Source organism: Phycodurus eques, chromosome 11 (assembly GCF_024500275.1).
Source record: "Phycodurus eques isolate BA_2022a chromosome 11, UOR_Pequ_1.1, whole genome shotgun sequence".
Taxonomy (NCBI): domain Eukaryota; kingdom Metazoa; phylum Chordata; class Actinopteri; order Syngnathiformes; family Syngnathidae; genus Phycodurus; species Phycodurus eques.
The window spans coordinates 9,872,751-9,882,456 of NC_084535.1; the positions used below are offsets into that span (position 1 = coordinate 9,872,751).

The 9,706-nt window shown below is 43.1% G+C and overlaps 1 protein-coding gene across 1 annotated transcript in view; it reads left to right on the plus strand.

The window, feature by feature from the left end:
- The window catches only part of arid5b (AT-rich interaction domain 5B), a 125,810-nt gene extending 116,649 nt beyond the window's left edge, over positions 1 to 9,161 (plus strand). Inside the window, exon 10 of the mRNA XM_061689873.1 lies at positions 976 to 9,161. Coding sequence (XP_061545857.1) covers positions 976 to 2,820 — 1,845 coding nt within the window. The 3' untranslated portion in view covers positions 2,821 to 9,161. The remainder of the gene's footprint in view (positions 1 to 975) is intronic.
- The last annotated feature ends 545 nt before the right edge of the window (positions 9,162 to 9,706 follow it).

Here is a 9,706-nt window from a genome sequence, read left to right on the forward strand (position 1 = left end):
GCAGGGCGCAGCATATACAGTATTAATGGAAACAACCTAAAGCTGCCCGATTGTACAGTGCCGTGAAAAAGTATTGGTCCCCTTCTTGAACTTTTATAATTTTGCATGGTTTCCCCACTTTAATGCTTAAGATCATCAAACAAATGTAAATCTGAGACAAATATAACCCAAATGAACTTAAATTGGCGGCACTGTGCCACACCAGCAACTCAACTTCTGAATGGCTTAAAAAAAACAAAGGTTTTGGAACGGCCTAGTCAAAGTCCGGACTTGAATCCAATTGAAATGGAGTGGCATGACCTTACAAAGTCTATTCATGCTTGAAAACCCTCAATTTTTGCTGAATTAAAACAATTTTGCAAGGAAATGCACCTAAAATATCTCCACAGAGATGTGAACGACATTGCCAGTCATAGAAAACGCTTGATTTCAGTTGTTGCTGCTGAGGACGGACGGCCCAGCCAGTTATTAGGCTTAGGGGGCCGTTACTTTTTCCACACAGGGCCAGGTAACTTCGAGTAGTTTTTTTCCTTGATAAATGAAATTACCATTTAAAAACCGCATTTTAAGATCACCTGGGTTATATTTGTCTGATATTTACATATATTTTATGATCTTAAACAGTAAAGTGGGGGAACTATGCAAAAATATATGGATTTGAGAAGGGGGCCAATACTTTCTCACGTCACAGCGATGGCGACCAAAACGAAATGACACAGTTGACTAGACATAAGTAACATAATTTCGGGGGGGCATTGTCTCCCATTACCCCAAGATGGGATCGGCTCGTGCGTAGGACTCCCTGTAATTACAACAGCTACATTCGGCGTAAGAGTGAGTTGTATTTGCTGTCAAATATTTGCTTAACGTTAAACTGGTCTGTAGCGCAAAAAAAAGGTTTCGGGACATAACAAAGCAACCTTGTGGACTTGACCATTAGATTGATCAAATGATACCAATAATTGTCTTCTGCAGGATTCCAAGGTGAAAGGGGAAGTGGCCATGAACCTCGAACCGCCGGCTGTGGATGAACCCATCGTCATCGAGGAGGAGGAGCTTCATGTCACGCTGAAGAAAGAGGAGTCGTTGGCCGGGGAGCCGCCCATGTCGCTGTGCCCAAAAGAGGCCGATTCCAACAGGGCCCCGCTCGCCCCTCGGCCCGTCCACGCAGCCACTCAGCCTGAGTGGAGGCAGAACAGCGATGGCCTTCAAGCCGCCAAGACTGAAGTACACCTTGTCACCAAAAGCGCCTACCTGCCTCACCACTGGGACCAGAGCAAACCCGCCGGACATGTCGCGCTGCCCGAGTCCTCCATCCGGGGCAAAGACTCCTTGGAGAGTCATGGCGGGAGAGTTGGCAAGGTGTTACCCATGTGTAAACAGGATAGGCAGTCCGTAGACTTGAGGGCAGATTCCGTGCCAGAGAAGGAGGACTATGGGTTAATCAGGAAGGAAACTCCCGCACAGATGGCCGCCTACTGCAAAGCAGGTCAAGGCGTCATGTCTCCTCTAGCCAAAAAGAAGCTCCTCTCCCAAGTGTGCGAGTCAGCGTCATTCTCATTCATGTCGTCTCTCCAGCCTCCTCTTGCTCCCGAGAGAGACACGGACAAGAGGAAAGGCGAGGAGGAAGGCCAGAGGCAGCACATGTCCGACAACATCCCGGAGGCAGCGCCGATGTTCCGTCCGTCGGTCATTCAGCACGCGCAGAGCAGCAAGCCTCCGCAGGAGAGGAGCAGCAACCACCTCCTGCAGCCTCACGTCACTGCCCCGTGGCAGCCTTATCTCCCTAGGACGCAGGACCGGGATGCTGTGGAGAACACTTCGGAAAAGCTTCTCCAGGCTCGGAGCTTCGCCGGGGACTGCTACTCATCCCCGCACCTGCACAGTCTGTACAGGCAAACGGAGAACTGCCTGAGCCAGGACAGGATGTCTGGATACTCCAATGGAGAGCGGCGGGAGCACTTCCCCAGGGACCGGGAGGGGGGGCAGGGATTTGTTTTTGGAGGCCTGGAGCAGGAAGGCCTCGCTTACAGATCGCACTACAGCGACGAAGCGCAGACTCGAGGGGAGAGCAGAGAAGCAGAGGACGAACCCAGAGACTTCACCATGTCCAAACCGCTTTCCCAGCGGGTGTCGACCTTCTCCAAACCCTCCTTCTGCGGCCTCCCTTACTCCATCGTGCACCAGGGCTTGGACTCCCACCCTAAGGCATGTAGAGTTCCTCCCATGACCATCTCGCCTCCCAAGCAGGACCCGTCACCACCCTTTCTCAGTCCCAAATCTTCATCTGACTCATCCCTCACCAGCCCCGTCCGACCCAGTAAACGAAGCCTCGGGGAACCGGAGGGCGAGGAGGTGCCGGAAAGGAAGGTTCGCGTCGTGACTCCGATCCACCCGGCTACCGCCATCCGACGCAGCGACCCGGAGGAGCTGAAACTCGCCGAGCCGGCCCACGCGGTCCACCTCAACAACCACCTTCCCGAGGGCCACCCGGCCACCACTTACCCCCTGCCTCACGCCGCACCCCTCTACGCCGGCATGTACCCGCCCGGCAGCCTGGTGTCGCAGGACGGACTCCAACAACACCCGGGCCTGCAGTATCTAAAGAGCCAGTCGGCCGTGTCCCCGCTAGTGCCCCCCTTAGCCTTCCACTCCATGATGCTCCACAGGCAGCTTCTGGCCTCTGCCCCCAGCCCGCACCACTTCTTTAGGCACCCGGGCGGGGCGGCTCTCTACGGGGACCTGCTGCACCACCTGTACCCGCTCTCCACCCTCCCCCCGCCACAGCTGTCCTCGGTACACCCCAGCACTAGACTGTGAGGGACACCTGGTTTGTCCCGACTCCCTTTCCCCCTGCCAAGCAGTCGTCAGATGGAGGGGTGGCGACTGATTGTAAAACTCAATCTGTGAGACAGACTGAAAATTCCATTATTTTTTTTTGTATTAGGTTATACATTTGTTTATATACTTTGCACTGTTGTGTATTTTTATCACCACTTACTGTATCTTTTTGTTTTTATCCTTATTTGCACAATTCTGACGTGGATGTGCTCACTTTTGGTTTGACTCTCCGTCGGCGGGAGTCGGGCAGTCGCGCCGTTTTTGTTTACTGCGTCCGAGGGCTAAAACTGTCGCTTGAAACACTACAACAGGAACTTTCGTATCCAAGAGTCGCCAAAATATGTCAATGTCATTGGCATTCAGTGGCTCCACTTTTTTGTTGCCTTTATACTGCACTGTACCGCCTCGGTTCGGGGGTGGTCATTTTTCCACAATAGTACCACAGGAAACTTTAAAAAAAAAAAAAAAAAACACATTGCATTAATTGAATTGGTTGGACATGGGACATGCTAAAAATAACAAACTGAAAAAAAATATAAAAACTGAAAAAATAAATAAACATTTACGGATAATTAACTGGCAAAACCTTAGTCGAGTGGTTAGCACGTTCTTCTGTAGTCAGGAGAAGTTTGACGATGAGCAACGAGAAATTGGACAGCTGCAGCCGAGCGGAGAATGCGGCGATACAATGTTAAGCTAACATTAGCATGCATATTTTGAAGACTGAATCTGCTCCACCTGTGAGTGACAGCAAGTGGCTTTACCTCGGGAAGAAATAGTACCAGGTAGTACTAGGTCTTTATGCCAGTGGAAAAGCGGCACTAATGAGTAGAGCCGAGTGGGTACCGTGCAGTGGAGTGCGTTGACAAATGTAACCTGTAGAGGTGCTGTGGGACATGACGTGTCCAAATCCATTTCACATGAATGAATGTGGCTTTTTGCTTGGATTATTTTTTTTTTTTTATTTGAAAGATCTCATCAAGGATCTATGGACTGTAGCAGCTCGTCGCACTAGCGTCATGAAGCAGCCGGCTGCTGCAGAACGCTTGTGCCCCGACACGCACACACACACACACACACACACACACACACACACACACACACACACACACAAGCATTTCACCGCTCTTATTATTCATGACTTGAAAAAAATAACATTTTACAGTCAAAACATGCTGAAAAAAGAAACATCCACTGTATGAATTTTTTTTGGGGGGGGGGAGTAAGAATGTTGACACTTAGGACGCTTTGCAAATATCTGTGCCTTTTGCCCGTCTCGCGTTATTATTGTTAGCACTAAATTGTGGGAGGGAGCAGGTATTAGAAATTAGTGATTTACTGTCCGGATTGCACTTGGGCCACCACACGTGATTGGTGAGGTGCAAAGTTTGTTAAGAAATGCTTTACACTCGTGTACATGTGCTGAAATTGATCTATTTTCTATGACAGGTGGTCATTTACACTTTAAAGGAGACATATTGTGGAAAATTTCTTTTTTTATTAGCTTGTATACAACCTTTTGAGACCTGCTTGTTTCCCGAAATGTGGCAGTGAGAGAGCCCTTCTGAATTGTGCTGAATTTTGATGGGACAGCATGTCTGCTGCATGCGCCACATTCACAGATCCGAGATGAAGTGCTGCCTTCACGAACTGCAATCCGTGCTTTTACTTCGCCTTCACTTGGGCTCTTCTGACCTTCGCCCGCTCTCCGTCGCAACCCCCTGGCTCCGGCCCTTGCTCGCCGCGATGTCAAAAGCATTGGCCCTGCAGTAGAGCAAGCGGGGTGAGCAACGGCTCATTTGCACACGACAGCACCGCCCCCTCAAAACAAGTTAACTTCAGCGAGGAAGCAATCTGTAATTCTTGTGGATGAAAATGAGTTGGCAAAAGATGCCTAACATGTCTCCTTTAAAGCACAGTTTGCGTCTGTGTGTGCTTGAATGTGAGGTAGCAGACTCCATAAAAGTAAAGCCAAGCGTGTAATAATGAACCCGAGGGGGGGCGAGGAGGGGGGGTGGGGGGTTTTACAACCACTAGGCTCAAATTTGGCCCGGAATGCCCGATGTCCATGGGACACCCTTTTAGCATTTATTTAATATCCTTGATATCCATCTTAAGGATCTTGTACTAGTACACTCTTTGTCCTCACTAGTTACACAATTCAGCGCGCTAGTAGAACGACTGGTAATTTTCCGTAACAGGGGGCTAATAGTGTGTGAACCATGCCTCCAAACGGGGCCTTGTAGTGTTACTAGTGCAGCACATTAGTTTAGTAGTAAGGTTTTACTGCATGCTAATGGGGCAAAAGTGACAGTAGTTGTGGGATAAAAATGTTACCAGTAAGTCAGTCGTTTCACTAGTGCGCTCAATTGTCTTACTATTGAGAAAAAGGTAGATGGACTTTAAGATGGATATCAAGGATATCCAACTTAAGGTCCATGTACTAGTATGCTCCTTTTTCTCACTAGTAAGACAATTGAGTGCACTAGTGCAACAACTAGTACATGAACCTTAAGATATAGCTATATCCTTGATATCCAACTACTTGTGAGCATTTTAGTGCTAGCAGGATTCCAGGAGGCTACTAGGGCATGATCCATGCCCACTAGTTGGGCCTAGTAGACGAGTGCAGCACAGTAGTTTACTAGTAAGGTTTGATTGCGTACTCGTAGGCCAAATGTGGCATTAGTAGTGAAAAAAGATTACTAGTAATACAGTCATTCTACTCGTGGGGTGAATTAGTTCACTAGTGAGGAAAAAGCATCCTGCACTAATAGACAGTCTAGTCTGTAAAATGGATATCAAGGATATTGAATGAATTATCAGAAGTGTTTTCCACGGCTGTGTGCAAATTCTGTGACTGTCCCCAATGAACAAGCACTGAATGTGGCCCTTGTATGAAAATAATAATAATAATAATAATAATCCATACACGGGATCAATTTCAACTTCCCCTTTTCTTCTCTTGCGTTGTCGTCGTCTTGTGTGTGCGCGCGTGTGTGTATGTATGTGTGTGTGTAAATAAATAGCACTGTAGATAGCGCACCGCTCTGGCGCGAGAGTGGTGGTTATCATATCAAAACTGTTATAATCTGTAAATAGCATCAAAGGCAGTATATAAATATATATATATATATATATATATAAATATATATATATATATATATATGTATGAGAGAGAGAAAAAATAAGTCGCTTAGACACAATCTAGCCTCTAACAAACACTATGTTTTCAATTAAGGATTAGATTGACTTTTTTGTTTGTTGTTATGGTTTCACTTTTAATTTTTTTGTGCATCCTCAGAAGTGTTTTTTGATACAGTAGCCATCTGTTTACCAATCAGCCAACTGGCGAGCCAGACAAAAAAATTAGACATTTTTTTTATGCTATGACCTCCTGTATATTTAATTAAAATATTTTACTATCTAAACAGTTTCACTGTGTGTGTGTGTGTGTGTGTGTGTGTGTGTGTGTGTGTCGATGCGCAGGTGCGAATGGGCTGCCGCCACGATTTTGAATCGCGTTATCGGTCTGTGAGATTCCTCCTTCCCCGCTTCTGGGAAGACGGCCAGACAGGCGCAAGTGGCCTTCTGGCTTCTGACTGACTGCACTTTATAAAATGACTTATGTAGCCACCATGTGGTAGAAATCTTCTCCAGCAGTGCTTCGCAAACATTTTATGCCAAAAGAAAATATTTTGTTTTGTTTCTACCGCTTTCTCTTCTTAATCTGCAGTCGAACATGGATTGGTTTCACCAAAAACACTGGTTTCTGACCGAAAGCAGAGAAAATGACCTCGGCTCGACTTGAACATCAGCAGGTTTTTTTACACGCCGTTCGTCATTCATTCCGTGACCTTTGTCGTCGTTTTTCTCACATCCATACTCTGTTCGAGTGTGAGGTGCCTTAACTTGTCCAACTTCCAACATGTTCAAAAGTTAAAAATGTATCACACATAAAAGTTGAATAAAAATATACATAAACAGCTTAAAAACTAAAAAAAGATTAATGTATTGAACTAAAAAGTCAAATACAACTGAACTGTACTTTGCTTACATGTACAGGGATCCCACATATAACTACTGGCGCTAGTACCAGAATCACTGCTTTACATGGACGAAATAGTTCAGGTCATCTTAAAGATGAGCACAATAAAGTAGGGCAGAATAGGAATGACACTATGTGCTCCCTTGTACGTGTTCCAGTTAAGAGGCGAGGGGCAGCATTTTGAACCAAAAGTCAAACGAGAGGCTAAAAAGGGGGAAATATGTTGAGGGAGGGAAATGTAATCCGACTAGAATTATTATTTCCCCCCCCCCCCCAGAAAGACATTTTTCTGAGAATAAAGTTTGTATATCAGAATAGAAATATACCATTTTATTCTTGTAAGATTACAGCTTTTCACATGCACTTTTGAACGTGACTTAATTCCTACAAAATGTGACGCTTTCGAAAGTCGTGTTAATAATAATTCTAACAAAAACTATTCGACTGTTTGATGTTATTTTCCAAGTAATGCTATTTTCCGCATGACCCGAATTCTCCTGTTTGTTGATTCCTCTGGACAACATTGCTCGGCTCCGTCTAATGGCACTGACATCAAAACGAGAGTTCAGAACATTCTCTGCTCTCATAAAAAATATTCATTAATTGGTTGTTCATTTTCACCATAATCCATGAAGAACACGGTGAGCTGCGTTTGTTATGCAAAAAATAAAAAAATACAAAATAATAAAATCACTTTAAAACACACACACAATAAGTACATAAAAGTTAGTGTGTGCGCTCATAACATCACATGATTGTTCTTTTACGAGTCAAATGTTGCTTCGGGGGATGTAAAACTAATTGAAATGATTCCAGCCATAAAAAGGTCTTCAAATGAAAATAATCACATTGCACGCAAAAAGTGCGGCCGGGTTTGAACTCGTGTTTGTCTTGCGGATCCGTTTCATGAATAATTGCCGACGCATACTCGGCATACCGAGCGAGCGTGTGCAACAAACGGGGAATATTCAATTGCGCTCGCGCTCCTCCCTCAACCCCGGCGGCAATCTCTTCTCCCTCCGTTCACTAAATCCTCTCATCACGCACACGCATTCAAGGGCATTCGCTATTTTAGCCACACAAAAGATTCATTCAGTCTGAGACCAGACTTTTTCCTCTGTCTCGATAAAAGACAACTTTATTCTCGTAGAATTCTTCACAATTTATTTTCAATATAATACGCGTTTATTCTCAATACATTATGACTTTACACTCATAAAATTCTGAACAAAATGTTTTTCAATCCCCAAAAATATCACTATTTATTCATGTTAAGTGGCCTTTCTTTCTGGAATCTTTTGTGTTATTGTCATAATCCAATGTTACTTTTTTATTTTGAAAACAAATATTTACTACTTTTAATATTAACTCTAAAATGCTCAATCATGAGGTTAAAAAAAAAAAAAAAAAAAGAGAAGAATAGTTTTTAACCTGGACCTAAAAACACTTGACTTCTGTTGGCAACTCATTCCCGTTTTTGTGCAGCATAACACCTAAACTCTGCTTCACCATCTTTGCTTTGGACTATTTGACCTGAGTCTGTAGATCTCAGAGCCCTACTGGGTTTATATTCCATTAGCATTTCTTTAATGTATTCAGGACATAAACCATTTAGTGATTTATAGACCAGCGGCACTTTAAAGTCTATTCTATAGCTGACTGGGAGCCAGTGTCGAGACTTTAGAATTGGAGTAATATGTTCTGACCTCTTTGCTCTGGTCAGAACTCGAGCTGCAGCTTTCTGAATGAGCTGCAGATGTTTCATGCTCTTTTGGGGGAGGCCAGTCAGAAGACCAATACAATAGTCTACTTGAGATTAAAAACACACACAAATTACACTACAAAAAAAATACAGCGGTGCCTTGCGATACGAGTGACCCGACTTTTTGAGATACGAGCCGCCGTTTCGTCCTGTGTTTTTGCTTTGGCTTATGAGCGCAAACCTGAGATATGAGCGTTGTATGGTGACAGTGAACTGAACTCACTTCACAACAAGCAGCACTATGGTAGATAGTGAACAATTCTTCCCCAAAAAATTCTCATTGTATTAAAAAAAGGGAAAATATGACTTTATTGTTGTAGCATGGCTATTTTTCTTGTAAGATCAGGAAGTGATTCTTCATTCAGGTCATTCTTTTTATACCTGTAAAATTACATGTTTCTTATAAAGATAATGACTCGTTGAAAGAATGACTTTATTCTCATAGCATTATAACTCTTTTGCTAAAATGTTACATTTTTTTGTGATGAATTATCAACATCATTCTTAAACAAAATTCAAGTATCTCAGTTTCTTTCTCATAAAGAAAATACCTTTTCATAAGGTTTCAATTTTATTCATATATTCGTATTTAAAATTGGAACTTTTTAATTCATTTAAAAACATTATTATTATTTTAAATGTTAATTTAGGGAGGAGTTTCCACGCTTTCATAAAAAGTATTAAATTTTTTTAAAAAAGAATTTTTGCAAAAAAGTAGAGTTTTTGGCTTTCTTGAAAAAAAATAACGTTATTCTCAAGACATTACAATTTGTTTGCCAGAGAACATTAGAAATTTATTTAAAATAATTCAACAATTTTTGTTGTAGGATTACAACTTTTTTCTTGTATCGTTCCCACTTTCTCTAGAAAAAGGAATACAATGTAAATAAATAGATAATTTGTTTTTATTCCTGGAAATAATCATGAGGACTTTAGATTAAATTATGATTTTATTGTCTGAACAAAAAATTTCTAAATCAAAAATCCACTTTTTTCCCCTCCTCAAAATTACAATTGTATTCTCTGAAAAACAATGTAGCGCTAAAAGAAAATTC